We start from the raw sequence: 26,017 nt of genomic DNA on the forward strand, positions 1-26,017 counted from the left end.
TCACACAGCTAGTAAGTGTCTGAGGCTGGATTTGAACTCAGGTTTTTCTTACTCCAGGCCCATGCCACCTAGCTACTCCAAAATAGGGATAATAGAATCTATATTCTAAGGTTGTGAAAATCAAAAAACATTTTGCAAACCTGAAAGTGCTACATAAATGCTAACTATGATAATGATGATGCTCCTCCTTGTCAGTGTTCTTTTTAAAATCTAACCCCCAAAGTGATACTTCCTTCTAAGGTTCCCATCTTTCCTACTTTAGCAACCAGTTCCTACTGGTTATAATCAGACCTAGAACAGCACTACCCCTTGTTGTTCCTTTTACGTTTTGGAGAGTGGAGGAATGGAATATCATTAAGGTATATCAAGAATTTATCAGCTTCTCTGCTTTTGGCACAGGTAGAACTGTAGCTAGGTAGCACAGTGGATAGAGCACCAGCCCTGGAGTCAGGAAGACCTGAGTTCAAATCCAGCCTCCGACACTTACTAGCTATGTGACCCTGGGCAAGTCACTCAGCCCTGTTTGCCTCAGTTTCTCATCTGTAAAATTAACTGGAGAAGGGAATGCCAAACCACTCCAGGATCTTTGCCAAGAAAACCCCAAATGGGGTCACAAAGAGTTGGGCATGACAGAAATGACTCCACAACAGTGAAGAACTATAGAAAATGAAATCTACCATTACTACTAATATTAATTAAGTCATGTCAAGTTTGTGATCAATTTCCTTCTTTGTTGCAGGTTGGGTGTAGTTTATTCCCATAATAATACAACTTCATTTTCTCCATCCGTTGGTCCCCACTCTTGCTTTTCCCATCCATTTCCTGGATTTTCTCACTCCTTTGATCTATTCTGTTCCTTTTGAATGAAAGATATCCTTCCAAAGTCATATTTATTCTAGGCATGAGCCCCATTGCCCTATTAGAGGAAGGTAAGTATTACAACAGATAGAGCACTGGGCCTGGTGTAAGGAAGACCTGAGTTCAAATCTGACTTCAAACATTAGCTATGTGACACAGAGCATGTCATTTAATACCTTGATTTGCCTCAGTTTCCTCAATTGTAAAATGGAGATAATAATAGCACTTACCTCACAGGATTATTGTGAGGATCAAGTGAGGTAAAAGTGCCTAGCACAGTGGCTGGTAGATAGTAGGCTCTAAGGGGCAGCTAGGTGGCGCAGTGGATAGAGCCCTGGTCCTGTGTTCAGGATGCCCTGAGAGATAGAGGGTGCCTAACATAAGTCAATAAGTGGGGGAGAAAGAAAACTCCACCTACATGAGGGGTAGGTGGAGTTTTCTTTCTCCCCCACTTTTTTTAAAGCTCACTGGATCAGATTCACAAAACTCCAGACAAATTTTATATTTATTGACTTATGTTAGGCACCCTCTATCTCTCAGGGCATCATATCTATATTTTGAAGACAGACACTTTGTATCCTACATTAAAAAACTTCTTTCAGCTCTAATATTCTGTGATTCTGTGTCAGCTATAGTCAGACTCCAGATCTGAAGGGAGGGAAGTCTGCCCTGGGTAGATCAAAGAACAACCAGATGCCTGCTCTCATTCCCCAGAGAAAGGAGTTCTTTCAGTTTGGACAGGGTAGAGGGGCTGGGGCTGAGAGGTTGGCCAAATGCCTATTCTCCTGAAGGGGAGGAGGTCCTGAGGGGTCAGTTAGGTTGTTGAGCCTGATTGTGGCTCACACTTCAGGGACAGGAGTTTATTTTTAGCTGCCTGAGGAGGAATGTGCCACTCCATCCTTATTTAGTCATCAGAAGAGCTTGTGAGCTAGAGAAAGGGAGCAGGCAGCTGGCTGGGAAGGGGATCGGGGCACACAGATTGCCCCTTTCCGTGGCTTGTGGCTTCTCTTACAACTGCTTCCCCATCTTACTGAGGACTCAGGGCCCAGTCATCTACAGCAGCAGCCCCAGAAAGAGAAAATTGCCCAATTCAGATCGTTCTTCTCTCTTTTCTTGGAGCTACTCTCTTTCTCTCTTCCCCTGGGACCATTAGGTCAATACTGCTTTCTTTTGGATTTGTGAAGACATTAATGATAACCTTCATCCTTTTTGCAGAGTTTTATAACACCCTTATGTAATTCAAATCGAAACAATAACCTAGCTAGGTAGTAGATAAGGCGGAGGCAAGTATCACCCTTTCAAAAGTGAGGAAACAAAACTCTGAGAAGTAAGATGACTTGGCCAAAGTCACACTTGAGTCTGGCAGAGCCTGGACTAGTCCCATGTCTTGTGACTCTGAGTTCGATTCTCTTTCTACTACCACAGACTCTTTAAGGAGAGAGGGCTAAGAGGAACAAGTGTCCCAGCCTCTGACTTACAAGTTATGTGACCTTGGCCAAGTCACTTTTCTCTGTACCTCATTTTCCTCATTATACAATGAAGATAATAATCCATGTGTCATGAATGCATACATGCAATACCTCACAAGCATATTATGAGTGGAATAGTATGGGATAAAGTGCTTAGTAACTATAAAGTACTTCATAAGCATGACTCATTTTTTATGCATTCTTAAAGAAGAGGGAGGGCAGAGATCCTTGTTGATCTTACCCTTGGGCACTAACTCAGAGCTAGAAGCAGAAGTATAGTGGTAAAATTTTAACATCTGGCTTGGAGCTTGGGGGGGAAATGGGCAATGTAGGATACATTTTTAAGTTTAATCTCCATTACTAACATATTCTCCATCACTTTCTTAAGTCTAGACAATTAACAAAACCAAAAACCAAAGTCTGATTTGTAGTTTGCTGATTTCCAATGTATAAATGCTCACACTAAAAATTCAACAATCAATTGCCAATATGAGCTGGCTCCAGCATACCTTTATCTGAAAGAGAACTTAAAGATTATGAAGTCATGACCCTTCAGGTAACTTGGCCAAGGTCACCGAGGTAGTAAGTAGCAGTGCTGGAATTTCACCCGAGGTCCTGTGATTACAAATTCAGAGTGATAGGCCCACAGGCAGCAGGCAGCAGGCAGAAGTTAGCAGGGCTCTACCTTTGAAAAACTGTAGAAACAGCCTTCAAAGTTGAATGTAAGACCAGAGATCTTCTGTCTTGGCCCTGGAAACAGACAAAGTCCTTTACCCTAAGGCTCTAAACTCAAATCCCAAGCGGCATGTTTGTCCATGTTGGATGGGTGATTTGTCCTGAATTTCAGAGTTTGTGGTGTCAGATTTCCAAAACCTCAAAGTTGTAACATAATTGGGTTAGTTCAGTCAAGGTAGGTGTGTTCAGGAACAGTCAGTTTAGGGGAATAGATCATAGAAGAGATGAGATGGAACCTTAGAACACGGAATGTCAGAGTTGGAAGAAGCCTTAGAATATTGAACATGGAATACTTTTTGCCATTATTAATACTTTTACTGAACACTTTACAATGCAGTTGTCTCAGTACAACCCTATGAAATAGGGTTACTCTTTCCAATTTATAGATGAGAGAGAGAGAAAAAGAGAGAGAGAGAAGAGAGGTTTGCCCAATATCATACAACTAGTAAGTCACTGGCAGAACTGGAAATCCAACACAGTGAAGTATGTTTTCTACTTTGCCATCTGGTAATGAGTTTGAGGCCAGAGAAGCTGGGCTCAAATTGCAACTGTGCCCTGCCTACCTATGTAACCTTAGGCAAATCACTTCACATCTCAGCTTTAGTTTCCTTTTTCTAGATAGCAGGGGTAGTGGATAGATCCTAGACCTGAGTTCAAATCTGACCTCAGATACTTGCTAACCTTAGGCTAGTCATTTAACTTCTGTTTGCCTTAGCTTCCTCACCTGTAAAATGGGGATAATAATAGCAACTATGTCCCAGGATTGTTATGAGGATCAAATGAGATAATATTTGTAAAGCACTTAACATAGTGCCTGGCACATAGTAAACACTACATAAAGTTATTATTATAAAGCTACAGTATATAGCTACATATAAGCTATTATAAAGCTATAATAGCTATTATTATTATTATCTATTCAATAAGGAATTTGGATCTCTACGGTCTCTTTCAGCTCTAAATCTACGGCTATTATCCTGACGGTGAAGTAGTTTCTTCTTGGGTTCAAGTCTTGCCTTTGACATGTAGTAGCTATATGACCATGAATAAGTAACTTAACTTCTCAGTGCCTTATGCAGCTCTCTATGACTGTAAGTCTCTTCCAGCTGTAGGTCCATGAGCCTATGATTCTTAGTGACAGGTAAATTCAAATTGCCAATCTGCAGGAGGGAGTTTGCGTGCCAGGAGTTCCCTACCCTAATGAACTCACAAGTTTTGCCCTTTCCCTACTATAAGTGCTGTGGCATATGAACGCCTTACAGGTGGCCAGTTATATTACAACCCAGTACTTGGACAATTTTATTGCCGTTCAGGTCAGGCCTGGGCTAAAGAGGCAGTGATGGTGCCATTTGGGAGACATCCCATTGTCACAGCACCTCTGGCCAAAGTGAATCCTGTTACCTCAGGCTGCTTAAGGGCAAGGAGAACCTCTTGGAGGACATAACTATGAACAGCTGTCTTAAGCTCCCTTCCCCTTCTTGAAGCAGTGGCCCTCAGTGAGAAGTAAATTGGCCAAGATTGTACAATAGGACAGTGACAGCTAGGCTGGAGCCCAAGTCTTTTGACCCATTGTCAAGAACTCTCTCTGTTATATTATGCTGACTGAAGCACAGACATAACTTCATAAGATCTAGAGCTGGAATAGAACTTTGAAATATTCTAGCCTAAGGAGTCTTGATGCTAGGTCTGTGGATTCTTTTTAAACAATTGTTTTGATAACTGTTTCAAATGTGAAAATTTTTTTATACATGTAATTGAGGAAAAAAATAAAATATTAAATAAATAAATACAAATACATAACTACGTTTAAATATAATTGGTCTCCTTTATAATCCTATGCATTTTAAAAAATATTCTAAGAAGGGATCCACAAGTTTTACCAGATTGCCAAAGGTGAAGATAATACAAAAGAAGGTTAAGTTGTGAGTTTAATCCAACCCTCTCATTTTACAGTGAAGGAAACTGAGGTCCAGAGAGGTGTAGTGATTTCTCCAAAATCAGAGAGTGGAGATTTAAACCTAAGACATCTAGTTCCAAATCCAGTGTTTAAGATTAAAGTTTAAGGCTAAGCAGGAAATTAGCTAAATGATACAATTTGGAATGGAGAGGAGGAGTGAAACTGATTCAAAAACATAAAATGTCCTTTATTAAAGTCACCTCGGGTTAAAGCCATGTGGACCTAAAAAAATCCCCTATGTGACTAAAGTAGTAATTCAGCCATTCATATTTAAGCAATAATTTGGGGAGTTTGGATGGGGAAGATCCTGGCAAGTAGAAGCCAGTAAGGGGGGGTAGAGTGTGGAAATGCAAGAAGGAGTTAAAAGACTGGGTAGGGAGCATTGAACACCACAATTCCTTCTCAAAAGTACAGCTTGAAAGATTTACGCTATTCGCTGCACATGGAAAATACAAGTCTATACTTGCTCTCTGCCACTTTAAGAAAAGAGACAGGGTGGGGTGAGGGAAATAGTCTCTGGCAGTCACTGGAGCCAATCCAGGGCCCCGGTTTAAAAGGTAGTAAGGCTGAATTTAAAAAACAAACGTGTTATAACCCAAGGCATTGGTAACCACAACACTGACTGCTCAGAGCTGTCTGAGTCAGAGAGTATAGGAAGCTGCTCCCCAGCTCCTGCCCTATCAACTCAGAGACCACAGTCATCGCCGTTATCGTATTACACCAGTTGATGGGTCAGACCAGGGCTGGAGACCAGATCTTCTGACCTGTGTGAATTAAACTACCATGTCAAATGGGACTGAGTATGACCAGGTCCCCTGAAGGAGCTCATAGGACTCAGAACCAGAAGAGTAGATAGACCATCGGTAGAACATACAGAAAACATCACCACGTTATATGCCAGTTTGGCAACCACTTTAGACACAATCTAATCCACCTTCCTCATTTTACAGATGGGAAAACTGAGGCCCAGAGAAGAGAAGCAACTTGCCCAAGGTCATTCAACGAGTTAATGGTAGAGAAAACAGGTGGGGATCCTTGCTTCTTAAGACCACTTAAAATTCACAATTCCTTAACTTAAAAAATTTAGGCTGCCTTCATCCAATCGCACATTTGCCACATCCTCTGCCACCATTCTCCCTACTCCCTATAACTTTTTTCCTCTCTCCAACCTGTCAGGCATAAAAATTCAAAGTTTCTCAGAACTGGAGTAGAGATCCAGGAAAGAAGGAATGAGTGAATAAATGAATGGATGAGGGAAAAACATTTATGATGGGAACACAAATACAGAAGCAAGACAGTCACTGCTTTCAAGGAATTCACTTTCTAACGGGGGAAAACACACACGGAAGAGGGCAGGGAGTTAAGGTCTGGAAAGTCACAAAGATGGTGGTGAGTAGAGCTATAGGGCAGTTAAATTAACAGGACTTTCCCAGAGGCAATGGTACCATGGATTTGACAACAGTTTTCAAAGCCAGAAGTAAAAAGGGGAAGAGGGGGTGGGGTAAGAGGAGAGGGGAAGAGTGAGGGGGAAGGGGAGGGAAAATTTATTGAAGTGAAGAAGAAGTTCCAGGAAGGCACCGACCTGAAGTCGTCATCTTCAGGGACAATTTTTTAATATACATGTTTGTTGACATCTATTTTTATATTGCCAAAATTTCTCCCAGTAATCTATTTCCCTCCTAGAGGGCTATCCCATATAACAAATAATATTTTTAAAGAAAAAAAAATTGGCAAAACTATCAATCCATTGAAAAAGTTTTAAAATTATGGCAGTGTTCCACATATGGACCTCCCACCTCTACAAAGGAGTGGAGTAGGGGTATCTTCTCAAATCTCTTCTTTGAGGGGCAGCTAGGTGGCGCAGAAGATGGAGCTAGCTTTGGAGTCAGGAGGACCTGAGTTCAAATATGACCTCAGATTCTTGACACTTATTAGCTGTGTGACTCTGGGCAAGTCACTTAACCCCAACTTCCTCACAAAAAAAAAAAGCAAATCTATTCTTTGGGGCCATGCTTCTGTGTAATTTTGCAACATTTACTTTTGATTATTTTGTGGTGGTTGTTCTTTCCATTGACATTATTGTGGTCTCTCTCTCTAAATATATATACATGTCTTTTTCATATATTTTTCATTCTTTTTCAGCTTACTTCACGCTGTATTAATTCATGTAAGTAAGAAGCATAGAAACATACCTCTCTGTATTCCTCGTAGTCTTCATTTCTTTTAGTACAGTGATATTCTATCTATGTACCATGATTTATTAGCCATTTCCCCAAGTGATAAACATCTACTTTGTTTCCTGTTCTTTGCTACCACAAAAAGTACTACCTAATAGTAGAATCTCTGGGTTAGTCACTTTATTTGCATAATTCTAAATTACTTTTCAAAATGGTTGTGTTAATTCCCAGTTCCTTGGTTAATTCACTGGTGTGCCTGTGAGTTTGGAGACAATTGAAAGAGTGCTATCTATGCATATATCCCAAGGAGGTCAATGACAAAGAAAGGTCTCATGTACACCAAAATATTTATAACAGCACTTTGTAGCAAAGATGTCCACTGTTTGGAGAATGACTAAGCCAGTTGTGGTACTTGAATGAAATAGAATCCTACTGTGCTATAAGTAACATTGACTATGATGATTACAGAGAAACATGCTAGACTTTAAGGAACTGATGCAAAAGAAAATGAGCAGGACTCAAAAAACTTTATTACACCATGGCTATGCCAAAGGAAACAAAGAATCAGAATAACAATATGACAATAATTTTTAAAAAGAATGTTATAAAATTATTATGACCAAGTTTGACCCTCCCCCAAAATAGATATGAGAAGATACTTCTCTGCTTCTTTGCAGATGTGGGATGCCATGGACACGGGACACTGCAAATGATGTCAGACTTTTTCAATAGGTTAATTTTGCTTAATTTCACACACACACACACACACACACACACACACACACACACACCCTTCCTTTAAAAAAATTATTAAAAGATAGCTCCCAAAGAGGGACTGGGAGAAGAGATACTATGAGAAATAGAGGATTTTTTTTTAAAGAAAAGAATTATTTTAAAAACAATAAAGTTAAAATAGAAGAGAAGACATTAATGGGGAGAGGGGGAATCAAGCAGCAACTATCTTTGTGAAAAGTCTAATATCCAAGGTGTATAGGGAATTGTTGTCAATATATAGTAAGTATAATAACCCTAAATAAACAGGCAATTGGGGCAGGTAAGTGGCGCAATGTTGGGCTTGGAATCAGGAAGACATCTTCCTGCATTCAAATTTGGTCTTAGACACTAACTAGCTGTGTGACCCAGGGCAAGTCACTTAACCCTGTTTCCCTGAGTTTCCTCATCTGTAAAATGAGTTGGAGAACGACACGGCAAACCACTCTAGTATCTTTGCCCAGAAAACCCCAAATGGGGTCACGAAGAGTTGGACACGACTGAAATAGCCAAACAATAATAACTCTATAAAGGCTTCCTTGACCCTTCCCAGTATAATCCACAAGTGCATGAAGTGTCAGACACAACTGAACAACAAACCCCTGAATACCACTAATAAGCCTAATTATATCCCAAAGAGGTCAAAGAAGAAAATAATCCAGAAGTGTGTGTGTATAAGTATGTATGTATGTATGTGTATATGTATATATACACACATATACATAAATATGCACACATATAATGTATGTACATATACACATAAATTTATGCATCACTTTTTGTTGCAACAAAGAACTGGAAAACATATGAGCACCCATCAACTGGGAATGACTGAACAAATTGTAGTACATCGATGTAATGGAATATTATTGAACTATAAGAAATAAGGAATTCAGAGATGTTTTGGAAGACTTTGTAGGAACTGATACAGAGTAAAATGAGTAGAATCAGGAGAACAATTTTTTTTAATTACCACAGTAATATAAAGGGAACTTTTTTTTTAAATTCAGAACTCCAATCAATGGATGCCGTGATGAATCACGATTTCAGAAAGCTGATAATTATGAAGTCTGTCTCCTACCTCCTAGCAGAGAAGTGATTAACTAGAGGTATCGGATGAAATATGCATTTTCTTTTTAAAATAAATATACTAATATGAACTTGACACTGACAGTCTTCAACAAACATTTTCATATCCAAAATATGTAACAAAAAAGTGCTGCTTTTGTGTACCAAAAAGTGTTAACTGTTCATGTCCTTTGACCCTTTATCAATTAGATAATGACATGTTGCACATTTTAAAAAATAACCAGTGTGTTCATTTCTTCTGTATGACTGCCTATGTGTTGCAAGAGGGGGCTTGCTTCTATGGGGAAGAGGGAAGTGTTGAGGTAGATAAGTCAATGGAAAGTGATAGAAATGAAAAAAAGATAATAAAGAGCACAAATAAAAATATGAAGAAAACAAAATTCAGAAGAAAACAGGGCAATTTTGTTAACTGTCTTGTTCATTTTAATATGCAAAAGTTGGGGCAGCTAGATGGTGCCATGGCTAGAGTGCAGAGGTTGGAGCCAGAAGATTCTCTTCCCTGAGTTCAAATCTGGCCTCAGACATTTACAAGCTATGTGATTCTGGGCAAGTCATTTAACCCTGTTTGTCTCAGTTTCCTCATCTGTAAAATGAATTAGAGAAGGAAATGGCAAACCACTCCAGTATCTTTGCCAAAAGAACCCCAAATAGGGTCAACAAAGAGTCTGACGTAACTGAACAACAAACAAACATGTAACAGAAGTTCCTGGGTTCATATACAAACTTATTTTTTCTACTCTTTGGATATTGTAATATTTGTGTTTGGTAGTGATTGTTAGGTTCATCAAGAAAAAGAAAAAAATTACGTTGGCAGGACGAAAGCTGTTCAGAGGAACAAATCAGATGTTTTCTATTTGTGATGTCAAAGGGATTGCCTGCAGCCTTCTTGTGAAGATCAAATGAGGTAAAATATGTAAGAAGCTTTTCAAATCTTAAAACGCTAGATAAATGCTGGCCATCATGGCCATCATCATCAAACTAGCTTAGGAAACTGCTCAATATGAAAAAAACATTGGTTCTCCATGCAGCTATTGAAGTGATTAAAATAATTCATGTTGAATCACACGCAAAGCAGTTTCAAATGATTTCAAGTTATAGTAACTATACTTGGATTATTGGATGATAAATTTAGAGTTGGAAAGTTTCCGCTCACAAATATCATAAATGGAAAGAGTTGTCCATATAATAACTAAAATTATCATATAATATACATAAGTATTATTAATATAATAGCTAGCATTTATATAGTGCTCTAATGTTTATAATAAGCTTTAAATATATCATCTTCTTTGATCTTTACAACAATCCATGAGGTAAGTGCATGTTGTTTACCCTTTGTTTTCAAATTATCATTTTTATTACAGATGGGGTAACTGAGGCATGATAGAATAAGTGACTTGCTCAGTGTCACAGAGCTAAGTACCTGAGGCAGGATTTGAACTCATGTCTCTCTGACTCCAGATCCAGTAATCTGTCCACTACCAGGACTTCCTAAACTTTTTCCACTGGCAACCCCTTCAGCTCTTCTTAAACTATATTGCACAGTTGACTGCACCACCGGATACCACCACTACCACTGCCCATTGTGTGTCTACACATGTTTGTGCTTAATTGAGAAACAAACATCTTCCTATTTTGCATTGCAAATGGCTAAAGCAGCAGATATAATTAAAGACAATCTTTTAATTACATATGTTGAAATTGGTGGTAGAAAATATTTGTTACTTTGTAAATGTATTGGTGGTAATGTTGTATCAAGAGAAATTTGCAGTATAATTTTTGGATTTTTAATGAAAATGACACATGTGACAATTATATTTGACTTTTCAGCTTAATTGGAATCAGGACAAAAGCACTAGTTAAAAATGTAGCCCCTTGTGCAATTTTGAAACTTTCCATGTTTCACAAGTACTAGTATCAAAAAATATATGTGAAGAGTTACAAGAAGTTTTTCTTGCAATTCAAATCTTGTCTGAGCAGGAAGGCCCTCTAGAACATCCCTAATAGTCGGTGAAGAGACAGCTAGCTAGTGGACAGAGTGCTAGATTTGGAGTCAGGAAGACGAGTTCAAATCCTGCCTCAGACCCTCACTAGCTGTGTGATCCTAGGCAAGTTATTTAACCTCTCTATGCCTCAGTTATCTCATCTACAAAATGGGAATAATGGAATTGTTATTAACCTGTGAACTCCTTGAGAGCAGGAACTCCCTTTTACCTTTCACTGTATCCTTAGCATTTAGTACAGTGCCTGGCACATAGTAGGTGCTTGATAAATGTTTATTGACTGACTACCTCCTAGGGTTGTAAGGATCAAGTGAAATAATATGTAAATAACTAAGCAAACCTTAAAGCACTATATAAATGCTATGATGATGATGATGATGATGATGATGATGATGACCTCTATTAACTGTAATACCTCTAGGAACCACTCATTGATCAGCCTGATCTCTCCCTCACTTAACCTCTCATTTCCATGATAGCTAGCACAACATAACTAAGTACTAGATTATATGCCAATTTATATGGTTCTCTAATTTTTATGATTATTATTATAACATTTCAATGTTTTGACCATCTGCCAGGCAGTATCACAACCCTTCCATGCCTTTATGGAAGGAAGATGGCTGTTGGGAGAGAGAGGATAACGGGAGGACCAGAGACAATGCGTTCTCACCAATCGGTTCAGTATGATTCCAGGGCAAGAGTTGCAAAGCTGAATGCTTTAGCTCTGTAAGATAATTTATAGCATCGATTTGTGCAAGATCTCAAAGCATTTAACCAGCACATACCACTGGGGAAAAGAAAATCAGGAACTTGGATCTTGTTTCCCAGGGAGGTTAAAAGTAACTGAATGAAAATCTTCTTGAGGCATGGAGAAGCCAAGAATAGACTGCCTCTCTCTTTCCACCCACCAATAAATTACCCACTGGATTAGTTACCTTTTTCCACTGAACTAGCAATGAACACTGGTTCTGCACATCCAAATTTTTTGGGGGGGATCCCAAAGACCCAGATATGACAGATTGTGATGAGATTGAGTGCTTTGGGCCCCTCCTAGCCATGTCCCATGGATTATGTCATGTCATGTCATATTATGTTATGTTATACAGAGAATAGTTTCACTATTGATACTGGTATTAATTGATGGGATATTTTGTGCTTTATAGTTTTAAAGCATTTTCACAAACATTATCTCATTTGACTCTCATATTAGTATCTTCTTCCCCATTTTTTAGTACCTCAGAGGATTTATGGCATCATAAGTCTTCCTCTAGGTGATTCTTTTCTATATCTTTCTATAAATACTTCATAGAGCATCCATCCAGCACGTTAGGGGCTCTCCTATGGTTCTTTTAATTTTGTATGGATACCAACTCAATGTTAGCCACATTTGTTATCTCTCCTCCCTATGTGACTGACCCACCTCCCTTTCCTGACACAGGTAGGTAAACATGATGATGCTATGTCTCCAGTGCATCCCATGATGGCTAACACTCTGTAGCCTGCAGATGCTCACCAGCTCTTGGGACACCTGAAATCGTAGTATTTCATGATTCCCAGTCATAGAGCACCACCAAAGAATATTGATGCAAAACAAACAAAAACAAACCTTTGAGACATCTTATAGATGAAGTAAGTAAGGAGTGAAGTGCCTTGGCCAAGGTCATACAGTCTCTATGTGTTAGAATGCCAGATATGCTATGCTGGTTCATGATCCAGAGCCCTTATTACTATACCATATACAAGGGATTGCCAATCTTTTTCAGTTTTCATACCTTTTAGTTTCCCATGTTTCCTAGGTGTTGGCTAGATGGTGGAGTACTGAACACTGGGCCTAAAATCAGGAAGATTTGACTTCAAATCTAGCCTCAGACATTTACTAGCTGTAATTGCTAGCTGCCTCCGTTTCCTCAACTGTAAAATGAAGATAATATTAGCACCAGCCTCCCAGGGTTGTTGTGAAAATCAATATTTATAAAGTGCCTGGCACATAGTAGGTGCCTAATAAATGCTCATTTCCTTCTTTCCCTTATTCAATATGAAAGGAAATAAATTCTACTGTGTATCACAACATATAATAAGGAATATTATAAAATAAAGAGATTAAATAATTTTTCAAAAAGAAAACTTCATTGGGTGTGTAACAACTGTTTAAAGTATCATAAAGGTGTTTTAATGTTTACCAGAGCATAGTCAACTAAATTAGTGAGACCCCCAAGGGATACAGATTCCTCAGGCTGGCAACCCTTTCCATCTTTTTGCAAACTATAAATGACTCAATTAACAAAAACGGTGAAGGGGAATGAAAAAACCCTCAACTGGGAACCTAAGAACCTGGATCTGATGCCCTGAAAACTCAGAAATCCCGATGGCAATGTCTATTCTTCCTGGAAGACCTTTCCTGCCTACCTCTCAGCTGGGGATCGTTGGGGAGTTTCGAAGCACTTCTGATCACCTGCCTCGGGCGCTAGCCGCGACTCACTTTCGTGAGTCCCTTCTCTTTGAACATTTACGGCACTGCCAGTAAGTAAGTTCAAGTCGGCTGCTTTCTGGTTCAGTTTCGGGGTCTTAGAGGCAGCCTGGGAGTACAGCAAGGAGAATCTGATCTCCTCCTCCCCTACCCCTATTGCCTGGAGTTTGGAAACTTTTCCCGGGAGACCGTCCCAGGAGGAGGATGGGCGGCAGAGGCAGCAAATTAAACTGCTACAAATCCCCCAACAAGGTAAAGAAAACAGCGCTGAAGTTTGGTCCTTAGAAGTGCTGCTTTTGGCTTTGGGCTTTGCAAGGAGGGACTGATGGGTTCAGGTCCACTGGGGTCCCGGGGTGGGGTGGAGAAAATTCTGTCTCCTCTGAGCCCCCAACCCCAGCTGCTCCCTAGCTGGCCCCTGGTCACTAGACACCGGTTTGTGGTGGCAAGATTAATATGGAATCAGTCAGTGGAGGAGGCAGCTCTGTCTGTGCGTGGGTTTGCCTTGCACCAGCCCTGACCCAGGTTGGAGCTATCCTAGTATAGCTTAGTCCAGCCGAGCCCAGCCCGCCCCAGGAGTACACTAGCAGAGCCCCAGTCTCAGGGCAGGCAATAGCGTCAGAGTGTGTGGGACGCGGATTGAGATTAGTACTGTACAGGGCACATTTGGTAAGAGGGGGCCCTCGAGGGGTGGGGGCCTATATCCCAGAGGAGCAGGGGATCTGAGATGACCTAACCAGAACCCCATGGATGAGCCTCTCTCTTCACTTCCTCCTTCAAGTCTCTGAAATCTGGGGCTCACTCGGGATTGATCTCTAGGAGGGAGCCCTTCCTTTCCCTGAACTTGCTGAGCTCCTGGGTCAAGGGTGGGGGTGGGGGGAAGAGGTAGTTGCTACTGGGACTCTCAAGTTACTTTGGTATGGGGCCACCTGCCCCTCTAGAGCTGAAAGTCATAGAATATTAGCACTCAAAGGGCCCTTCCAACATAGACTATCTGAGCTGCAAGGGACCTTAGATGCAAGGGACCAAGAAGACTGCAAGGTCGTCTTGTCTGACCCCCTCATTTTACAAATGAGGAATGTGAGACCTGGAAGGAGCCCTAAAACAGAGACTACGGAGCTGAATGTCAAAGCTAGAAGGGATCTTAGAGTCATTTAGTCCAATATTCTCATTTTATAGCTACTTGTTAGTTGTGTGACCTTAGACAAGTCACTTTTCCCCCCTCCTCTTTGTGCCTCAGTTTCCTCATCTATAAAATATTGAAAGTTAAGGTAAATTTGTTTTGCCCTGAATGGGCTGGATAATTCTCCCTGCTGTGTTCCTGTGGCTGCTCAGATAATCAAGAACCCCCCCTTTACTGTGTAGTAGTGTATAGCACATCCTTTCTTTGTGGTTCTTCTCTCTCATGTTTCAAGGCTCACAGATGACAAGAAGGCAGACTGTCTCTTTGCAGAAGTGGGATGCTGGGAAAAGACAGGTGCTCTCTCAGACCAAGCCTCTAAGAGGGAGTCTGAGATGGTAGCAGCCTCTCCTTGGTGTTAGCAGAAGAATGGGCCCCGAAAAGGGGCCACGTAGGAAGATACCCATTCATTCACTGAGCATTTAATAAGTGTGAAGGATGTGTGAAGGATCTGTGATCTTCCTGGTGAGGAACTCTCACCAACACTATGATTTAGTATTTCAGTTTTAGGTAGCTTCCTGAGGTACAGAGGTTTTAAAAAATGATTCACAATAAAAGTTTGAGGCAGGATTTGAACCCAGATTTTCCTACTCTGTTGCCAATATTCTAGCCACTGCCTCTGTTCCTGGGAAGACAGAAGAAGACGGAAGTAAATGAGGCACCACCTTTACCTTCAATGAGCTCATAATCTAAAAGATGCTGGCACAAATGTTTTTAAATACAAAGAACCGTGTGATCTGTGCCTAAGAGGAATGCTATGAGATCAGATGAGAGAGACATTACTACTGATTAGGGAAGACTTCCTGGAGGAGGTAACATTTGAAGTAGGCAACATTTGAAGTAGGCCTGGAGGGGTGTCAGCAAGCAAAAATGAGGAGAATGGGACAGTAAAGGCATTGGGACAATGAGGGGGAAAGCACCAATACCAGAAAGGGGGAGGGGAGAAAACATTTGAGAGATAGTGAGATTTCAACCAAAGGACCTAGAGTATGGGAGGGAATGGGATGCTTTGTCCACAGTGGGTACTTAGTAAATGTTAATTCACTTGCAAAAGTCTAGAAAGGTAGAGTGGGACTAGGTTCCCTAAATTCAAGCTAAGGAGTTTGTACTTTATTCGGTAAAAATTGGAGAGCCACTGAAGGTATTTGAGGAGAGAAGGGATGTATATTAGTCAGATTATTCTGCCAGTGTTGAGATGGATTGGAGGGAGAAAGACTGGAGGCAAAGAAGACCAGTAAAGTGAGCTTTCTTAGAGTAAGAGAGGACAGCCATAGCCAGAACCCTGTGACCAGAATTCTGCGCTGGGGAATGGCCAGGCTGATACGGAGAAGGTGTGTCCATTCCCTCCCCACCCCCTCAGACAGGGAACTGACTAGGCTTTCTTACCCAAGGAGATATCTGGGCAGCATGGGTAATCACTGATTACAAAGCCTTTTGGCACAGAAACCCTCACTCATCCTGGCTGCAAATGAGTATCCTGGTGTTTCTCCTCTGCCCACACTGTACTGTTAGTGCCCAGCCCGTGCCCTTACATGGCAGGATGGACTGGTTTCTTTTTTGTTGTTTAAAGTTCAGTCCGTCTCCCTTCTTACTGATGTCAAGCAAGTTCCTCCTCCAGGTGCCAACCCTTGGCGGGCAGCCTGAGCTCCTGAGACCGTTCTCCTTGGCACCTGCCCCTACCCAAACAGAGGCCAGCTAGCTCCCTGCCCCAGAGCACTGGCAGGTCCTGTTGTTCCCCCAGAAACTATCCCAGGATTGCTGAGGTTGGGATGAGAGGAAACTGGTTGAAATTACAGGAGGAGGGATTGAAGGTCTAGAAACTGATAATGAAACCTCATAGAGTTATAAACAGGAAAGCATGATGGAAATATGAGCTGCTGTCATTATTTAATAATAATCATAAGGATGAATAAGGCAGCATGACATAGTGGATAGATTTGGCCTGGGAGTTAGAAAGATCTGGGTTCAAGTCTCATCTCTTCACAGTTACTGGCTTTGTGACCTTGGTCAAGTTATTTAGCATCTCCGTGGCCCAGCTAGCCCTTTAAGGTTAAATTATAGAGCCAGGCTACCACTGCATTGAAAGAGGGAGTTACTTAACAGGTGATTCCCTAAACCAATGAAATCACAAGTCAAGGCAAAATTATTATTATCAATAATAACATTTCAAAAGGCCATGATTACATGAATGTGGGCACTCCTTCCCCTCAGACAGCTTTCAACTCATCATGCTTTAGTAGACAGTATGAATTTGTGAGGATAGATTGCTCTGCACTCAGCTAGACTGATCCTTGGACAACCTACACAACATGGACATTGTCCAATCTGTATTAAAAGATTTTTTTGAGCATGGAAAGACCTGCCAGACCTTGTGTTTCAATGTCATATCCTTATAGAATGATAAGAAATGGGAGGAGGGTAGATATCAATATTCGTATTAATTATGATGATAAACTGAAAAAAGCTCTGTGTAGTATGGGTTGGGGTCAGTGGTGCCAAAGTCAGATAGAAACAGATTCCCCTGCAGGTTAGCATATTGACTTAGAAAACCACAAATTAACATTATCTATCTTGTATTGTGTACATATGTGTAATCCTTAACAGAACTCATTTGGTCCTCACAACAACTCTAGGGTAGGGAAAGACATCCTGGAACTAGCTTCTGCTGGCTGGGGAGGATCAACCAAACTGAGGCTTGATTTTATTGTTTTATAGGTTGTCTAGAGGATGATATCAAATAGAAACAGGAGCCACTAAACCTTACATAAGGATCCCTGTAGAACATAGTCACTTAGAAAACCAAGTATTAACATTATCTGTGTTCTATTGTATTTTTTATCTATTTTGTTAAACATTTTCCAATAACATTTTAATCTGGTTCCTAACCACCCTTGGGAGTATTAGTAATGCAGACTAAATTTTAAAAGTGGGTCATGAATACATTTTTTGGAGGGGATGAGCCAGTTGTTAAACATTTATCAGCATACTCCTGCCTAGGAATGAGGTGCTATTAATACCCCCATTTTACATATGAGTAAACTGAGGCTGAGAGAGGTTAAGTGACCTACTCAAGGTCACACAGTAGTAAGTATCTGAGATAGAATTTGAATTTAGGTCTTTCTGTCTACAAGTCCAGTGCTCTAACACCTAGTTGCCCCTATCATCTTTGTCATCATCTCCCCCGAGGGCTGAGACTAGACAGGCCAGATTGGGGGCTGGAGATAGCTGGCCTGCCATTGACACATAATGTCTACATCTGGTAGGAGGCTGGGATGTTCCAGTCCTCCTCTTCACCCCATTACATCCAGGCAGTCAGGACCTACCAGTTGGTTCCCCAACTCTGCACATGCTGACTAAGAGATTTGACTAAGTTATGACACACTTAGAAAAGATTGATCACTCACCCTCCAGGCCAATACTTCTGTTGTTAATAAACTGGCTTGTAGAAAACAGCCATTAATAAAATATTGATAAGAGAAATCATGGAATTTTAGAATACCAGAGAGGGAAGGGATGGGTCTGGTTATCCAGTCTATGTCCTTGCCCAGTACAGGAATCCTTTCTACAGATAAGTAGCATGATATAGTGGTAATTGCCCTGGCCTCCTCCCAGTTCTATAATTCATTAAGTATGTGACCTTTGGCAAATTACTTTCCTTCTCTGGGCCTCAGTTATTCTATCAAATGAGATAGTTGGACTACATGGTGTCTTTCTTTTTGCTAGGTCTAAATCCAGTAAAAGTGAGGAATTTAGGATTTGAAGGTTGGTGGTTATGATAGGGAAGGGATCTGAACCTCTGAAAGGAAAAGACCATGTCTTTGGGATCTGGACCCCAAAAAAGGAAAAACCCCCGGACTTTCCCATGTGGCCCAGGTCCCTGGTGTTTGCCTGGGGCACCTGGCCCTTCCAGGTCCTTTTCTGTTACTTCCCAGTCACCCAAGCTATCAACTACTCCTTGACCACTGTATATAGGTGTCCATCTTGCCCCCATTAAATTGCTCAGATTCCTTAAGCGTCTGGCCCAGTTGTATTGGCATCACAAAGGTTCAGATTCCTCAAGAGTCTGGCCTGCTTGTCAATATAAGCATCACCAAATAGCTCTGATTCTTAAAATCTCACCCACCTCAGTCGGTGTTTTAATAAACCTTGTCTCTGACTGAAAGAAGGCTTGACTCAAATTCGAGGCAAGACCCATATCACTTACCTTTGAATTTTGGGTTCCCAGCACCCCTAGACCTCAACAGTTATCTAATCCAACCCTTTCATTTTACAAATGGGGAAACTGAGACCCAGAAATGGGGAAGGGATTTGTTCAAGATCACAGAACTAATCTATAGTAGAACTTGGATTTGAACCCAAGTTCTCTGACTCCAAATCCAGGGCTCTTTCTATCACACAGGGCTACTTCTAATTCTTCAGTTGTTTCAGTCATGTCCTACTCTTCGTGGCCCCATTTGGGGTTTTTTTCACAAAGATACTGGTGGGGTTTGTCATTTCCTTTTTTGGCTCATTTTATAGATGAGGAGACAGAGGCAAACAGGGTTTAAGTGACTTGCCTAGGGTCACACAGCTAGTAAGTATTTTAGACCAGGTTTGAACTCAGGTCTTCATGACTCCAGGCCTGGCACTTTATCCACTTCACCACCAAGCTGCCCTTACTAATGTGTAAAGTTAGAATAACTGAATTTCTATAATTCTCTGATATACGTGTGGCTCACTATCATTAGGTATTGACCCTATGTAGTCAATTCTGAAACATTTACAGCTTTCAGGAGTGAATCCCCAAGGTGGGGAAAGGGAAAGAAGATACCTTCTTCCAAATCATCTTGGGCTGCCTCTGAGAGACTCAACATCTGGGTAGCAGAAAGAAGACCAGAGGTCTGCAGGGATAGCTATCACTTAAAATGTCCCCGTGCTATTTAGGCATCTCCATTGAAGGAGACGTGCCCAACAAGAGTATTTCTAGCAGTTTTGTGCTAAAGCAAAAGGAAGCTTTGTGAAGAGTTCAAGATGTAAACTAAGCATTCCCCTCCCTGTCCCCAAGGCATACTCAGGCTGATGTATCTATTTAGTGGCATTAGTGGCAATAAAATTCTTAGATTTTTGAATCTGAGGAGTCCAACAGTACTTTTTGCCTATTGGAAATAGTGTCAGGCAACAATGATTTTCCCTCTGAATTTCTCTAATCTGGTTGTGCACAAAATAATCTCTCTGCAGCTTTGGGTTTCCGTCCTGACCCTCCCCCTTCTTCCCCAAGAGGCCCCCTGGGCCTCCCGCCTCTACGTCCTTCCTGCTCCTCCCCGACTCTCTGTGAATCAACTTGGTGTGTGGCAGCTTTCAGATCCTATACCTCACTTTGTCAAGGAAGATCTGTCAGTAGAGGACCCAGATACTACAAAGGAGGCCACCACTGGTATGGCCTTGGGGCAGAGCCCGGCAAGACCAGGGACACATATTGACCCTCTGCTTCTAGGATAGCAAGCCTAGCAGAGTGTGGAGGAATCCCAATTTGTAATGAGACTAACTCATCCCATTTTTCACCCCAGTTGAATTTCTGATACAGTAGGAGATCAAAGGTCTTCTGAGCATAGATTATATCAGAGTTTGAAACTCAAAGAGATAATAGGATTATAGATTTAGAGCCTGTAAGTCTCAGAGATAGTATTTGAAGCCAACTCTTCTGACTTCTAGGGCTCTTTCTCCAGCACACACCGACCAGCACGTACCTGAGCTCTTTCTCTATCTCCTTGACAATTGCTCACCCAGCCTCTGCTTAAAGACCTCCACTGATGGGAAACAATCGATCTTGAGGTGATCTGTTTCTATTTTGAGACATCTCTAAATGTTAGATCTTTCTTCTAGCCAGCCTTGTATTGCCTCAATGTCTCCATGACCCGCCCTTGACGATCCTCTCTCTGTCTCCTCTTCTGATTCCCTGAAGCTCTTAGGGAAAGGATGAGGTATAGCAGGCCTGTACAACCCTGCAGCCCTCTTGCAGCTCACCAAACAATTTCCTCTACATACAAAGGATGTTTTCCTCTACATTTTTCCCAGGCCAGCCAGCAAGTTATGCAGGCCTGAGGTATAGGGTGACCTCCTTTAGAAGCTTAGTACTTCCATACCACAAGATCACCCAGTGACTACCCAATGACTCCATTAGTGCATCTTCCAACTATTCCCAGTGTTGGAATAGGGAAACTCCTCTAGGTGACCTTCTGCTTTAAGTGAGAGCACTTCTTGAAGGCAGGGAGCCAAGGGCCCTCCAAGTGCTTCAATCTTCTAGTCTGAAAGGCAGTTCCTTCAGTGTCTCCAGATAGACCGTGAGTCCTCAGAGGGTTATAGCTTACCCAAATCACCGTTATATACTGAACCTCTCGTGTGGCCAGCTATGTGTTCAGCCTCATTTTTTAAAAGGTCCCATTATTTCTAGACAGCAAGGATAAAGATACTTAAACCAACACTTTGATAGATCTCTGATATCACTGATATGAAAACTCTCTCCAGGGAGACAGTTTGCTTCCCATTCATACCTTCCTACATACATACCTATGAAACTTCTCTGTCTTCCCCTAAATACTGAGGGTGTGAAGGTATTAGACACAATGTACAGGAAATGTTACTCTAGGCCTTTTGACACTATGTGCTACAAATGCAATACCAGGGCTGTCTCTCTGTTATCCCTTACCTGTCACTGTGGGATTAGCCCACCTCCTTTTCTGCATATACTTGTCTCTGATAGTCTCTTTCTGTATAGCTCATGCATAGGATTCATTGTTAAGAATATTCTTCAGCCTATATCCGCCTACTATTTGTCTCTCCATTGTCCTTTAAGTAATGTACAATTTTGCTTTCTTGGAGAAATTCTAGGAATTGCTGTCCAATAGCATTACTAGAAGGGTAGTAGTATTAAAAAGATAGACTTTTATTTCAAAGAACAGCATGAGATCATTGAAAATATTGCATCATTTCCCAAATGCAATTCAGTTCAAGCCTCAGCAGGGTTTCCTTCCCTCCACCCTCTCTCCCCTCCAACTCCCAGCCTTAGTCACTATCTCAATCAGAGAATAGTTAAAGATGTAGAAGATGAATGCCTGTGGCAGTGCCCCGGGCCTTGTGAGGGCTTAAATCTGAAGCAAGGAGAGTTTAAGTGAAAGAAGGAAAAGGGAATAGCATTTATATAGCAACTGCTATTTGTCAGGGGATAATATGTGTGTGTGTACATATGTGTATGTGTGTATGTATAATTATCTCATTTGATTGTGAGGCAGGTGCTGTTTTATCCTCATTTTACATTTGAGGAAACTGAAGCAAATAGCAGTTAAGAGACTTACCCAGGGTCACACAGCTTCTAACTGTTTGAGGCCACATTTGAACTCAGATTTTCCTGACTCCTGGCCCAGTGCTTTATCCACTGCGTCATCTGGCTGCTCCAAATGAAATTGGGGGAAAAGAGAGACAGTTCATCCATTCAAAGAGAGTACTGCATTTGTATCCACTTAAAGCAGAAAGACCTAAAGGAAAGTATTTCTCTTTCCCCACCATGGAGGAGGATTTAGAGGAGGATATAAATGTGTCACACAGAATAAGAAGGTATGGATGGGTTGCAATCAGTGGGTGTGGGGTCTAACTCTTAGAGAGACCAGAACAGCCCCTGAAGGTTTAGGCTGGATTAGGGAACAGGGTAAATAAAGAGGCTTGGCAGGTCCCAGTGAAGATGAGGGTGGAGGAGAGACAGACAGGAATCTAAGGGATAGGTCAATTAGCTGAGAAACTCAGACTTAACTGACCAGGACTATGCAATGAAAACACCCTCTGAGGGATTTAACCACTGCTAGACAGTAATGGCTGTGGAAAGAGCCAAGTAAGAGGGGGATTCTTCCTATTTCATGGCATCCCTTGCCCTATCTTTCCTGCAACAGTCAGCTGCCCTCTGCAGGACCTGGATTCTAGTCATTCACTCTCATTTGACTACCATCATTTGTGTTTATTGACTCGATCCTAACATTTGGTTTCTTTCAGAGGCGCCGAAAGTCAGGGCAGCCACCAAGACCTGAGCCCATAGAGCTGGATCCCTTGCAAAAAGACAAAGGTGGGAAGTTCTTTTAATGCCCTCTACCCCACAAGTCTCCTACTGGAAGAGGAGACCGCATCTCCCCGACTGAAACAGCCCAATCCTATGAAGTTGTCCCTGGCCCGTTTTGTCTTTCCTCAACACTGACACCTGCCTCTCTGCTCCTTGGGCCCCTGGTAAAATGCTAGCTGGGTGTGTTCTGATCAGGACTGTATTTCTAGAGCCTGGGTCTCAGGTGATTGACTCATTCCTCAGTACGGTATTGCCTCTGGCCTGAACCAAAAAAATCTTGAAGTTGGAAGGGACCGTGAGGCCATACCTGAGCAATAACCTACCCCCCTCCGTCTCTATAACATCCATAACTAAGCCAATATGGTGTCATCCAGCTTGTGCCCAAAGACTTCAGCAAAGGGAAACGTGCTTCCTCCTGAGTCAACACGAGTTCCACTGTAAGATAATTGTAATCTTAGGAAGCTTTCCCTTTCATCTAGATTAAATCTGCTTCTTTGCCACTTCATTCCCTTATTTTCCTTTCTTTCTGCCCTTCCCTTCCATTCTCTTCTCTTCCCTTATTTCTACTCACTGGGGCCAAACACAAACCAAATGCCTCTTTCACATATGTGGAATATCCCAACTATTGTTGTCTACCTTTTTCAGGCTAAACATCCATAGGCCTTTCAAACATTTATAGTCTTTATTATAGCATGATCTCAAGACTTTTGAACATTCTTGTTATCTTTTTTTTTTTTGGCTAGGCAATGGGGTTAAGTGACTTGCCCAGGGTCACACAGCTAGTAAGTGTCAAGTGTCCTCCTGACTCCAGGTCAGTGCTCTATCCACTGCGCCACCTAGCTGTCCCCTCTTGTTGTCTTTCTCTGGACACCTATTTTCTCTCTCTTTTTTTTCATTTAACAAGCATTTACTTTTTCTCCCTCACCCCACTTCCAACAGAAGGCAAAGCAAAACAAAACCCTTGTAACAAATGCGCATAGCCAAACCAAACAAATTACTGCATTGTCTGTGTCCACAAATGTTTGCTTCATTCTAGGTCTTGTATCTGTCACTTTTTTGTCAGGAGGTGGGAAGCATGCTTCACCATCAGTTTTTTGGAATCTTGGTTAGTGATTTCCTTGATCGGAGTTCTGAAGTCTTTCAAAGTTATTTGACTTTATTTAGAGTGTGGTTGTTATTTTATCAATTTTTTTTGCTGGTCTTGTTTACTTTATTCTGTATCACTTCATATAAATCTTCCCAAATTTCTCTTAAACTGTTCCTTTTATCATTTCTTACAACACAATGGTACTCTATTACATTCATATACCAAAATCTTTTTAGCCATTCCCCAATTGATGAGTTATCTCCTTAGTTTCTAGTTCTTTGTCATCATGAAAAGAGGTACTATAAATGTTTATTGTACTTCTGTCACTAGATACTTCCTAGCTTATCAGTGTTCCTCCTAAAATGTGGTCTTCAGTATAATAAATTAATTGTTATGTTGGGCAAATCCCTTCTCGCATCTGGTCCCCAATTTCTTTATCAGTAAAATTAGAGTGTTAAATAAAGTGGTCTATAAGGCACATTCTAATCCTAATTGCCTTTTAACTATACCATTCTATTATGAATCTCAAAGTTGACTGGCTGGTTGAGAGCTGTAGTAGGGTATGAGCCTTCTCTGAGAAGGGAAAGAAAAATCCCTAGCTCTTGTCTCCAATTGATACTTACATGGGAAAAAAGAAAACTCTCCACCTCCAAACCACAGAGCAAGTTCCCCTTCCCTCTAGGCTACTGGGCCCAAAGGGAAGTTCTTCTCCATCCTAGCCCAGACCCCTGAAGTGGAACAAATCAGGTTTGCCCCATCCCCAGGTCCTCCTCTGCATAAGCTTTTCATAAGGGACAGTTGCTGCATTTCAAGAGGGTAAAGGCATACATGTAAGCTTCGAATAGGTCACATGGGAGAGGCAAAGGGCTTTAAAAAGAGAGATTGCTGTTCTTAGAATAAGCATGGCCACAGCTGCCCTTATTGGAAAGCATGACTTATGTGGTGTGATTTGGGAGTGGGTAAGATTGGGCAACATCTCTGTGCTGAAGCTCTTCCCTGGGAGGGACCTTATACTAAGCCTTTATCAGCCACCAATACTTCAGTGAAAAGGAATTCCACTGATATTCTGCCCAGGGTTTGCTAGGCAGAAATAAGCCCAGAGCAGGGAATGATATGGGTGAAGGACACTGGACCTCTGGACAAAGCAAGCAAGTCATATAGGAGTATTGAAGTTTTTTCACCAGCGTAGCTTAATAATGTTAATAGCAGGTATTGGAATCACAGAGGTAGGGAACCTGTGGCCTGAAAGCCACATGTGGCCCTCTAGGTCATCAAGTATGGCCCTTTGACTGAATCCAAACTTCACAAAACAAATCCCCTTAATAAAAGGATTTGTTCTGTAAAACTGGGACTCAATCAAAAGCAGTACCCGAGGACCTAGAGGGCCACATTGTGGCCTCAAAACCTCAGGTTTCCCACCCCTGTTTTGCTTTCAGGTTTACAAAATACTTCACATACATTATTACATCATTTGATCCTCACAGCAACACTGTATAATCAGATGATTCCCAGATCAATCTATCCAACTCTAAAGTCTTTTCTGACCTCTAAACTCACATCATCAATTATGTTTTGGATATCTTGAACTGGAGGTCCTATAAGCCTCTCAAACTCAATGTGACCAAAACAGAACACTTTTCCCTTCAAACCCTCCCCTCTTCCAAATTTCCCTGTTTTTGTCGAGAGCTCCACCTTCCAATCAATCAGGCTTGAAACCTCTATGTTATCCTCAACTCTTCTCTCATATCCACTATACATACTCAATCTGCTGATGAGTCTTGTCATTTGTACCTTGACAACATTGCTTGCGTATATCTACTTCTCTCTACTTAAAAAGCTACCACCATGGTGCAGGCTTTTACATCTTGCACCTGGATTACTGCAATAGTCCCCTGGTCTCCTTGACTCACATCTCTCTCCACTACAATCCATCTTCCGTTCAGATGCCAAAGTAATTTTCCTAAAGCAAAGGGGGCCAATCTTCCTGACCTATGTCTTGCCACTGGACTCCCAAGTGGGAGTCCCAGTGGGGCTGATGACTTTGCACAGCTCTGCCTCACTGAAATCCTATTCAGCTCTAATTCAAGACATCATTCTCCTGATGTCATTGGCCCTCTTCGAGAACAAAAGACAAATAAAAT

The 26,017-nt window shown here is 41.4% G+C and overlaps 1 protein-coding gene across 1 annotated transcript in view; it reads left to right on the top strand.

The window, feature by feature from the left end:
* The first annotated feature begins 13,582 nt into the window (after positions 1-13,582).
* Positions 13,583-26,017, top strand: part of CCDC69 (coiled-coil domain containing 69) — a 34,545-nt gene continuing 22,110 nt past the window's right edge. Inside the window, exons 1-2 of the mRNA XM_027841797.1 lie at positions 13,583-13,781; positions 22,726-22,795. Of these exons, the coding sequence (XP_027697598.1) occupies positions 13,734-13,781; positions 22,726-22,795 (118 nt within the window). The 5' untranslated portion in view covers positions 13,583-13,733. The remainder of the gene's footprint in view (positions 13,782-22,725; positions 22,796-26,017) is intronic.

The sequence above is a fragment of the Vombatus ursinus genome, unplaced genomic scaffold (assembly GCF_900497805.2).
Source record: "Vombatus ursinus unplaced genomic scaffold, bare-nosed wombat genome assembly UNPS02014863.1, whole genome shotgun sequence".
NCBI lineage: Eukaryota > Metazoa > Chordata > Mammalia > Diprotodontia > Vombatidae > Vombatus > Vombatus ursinus.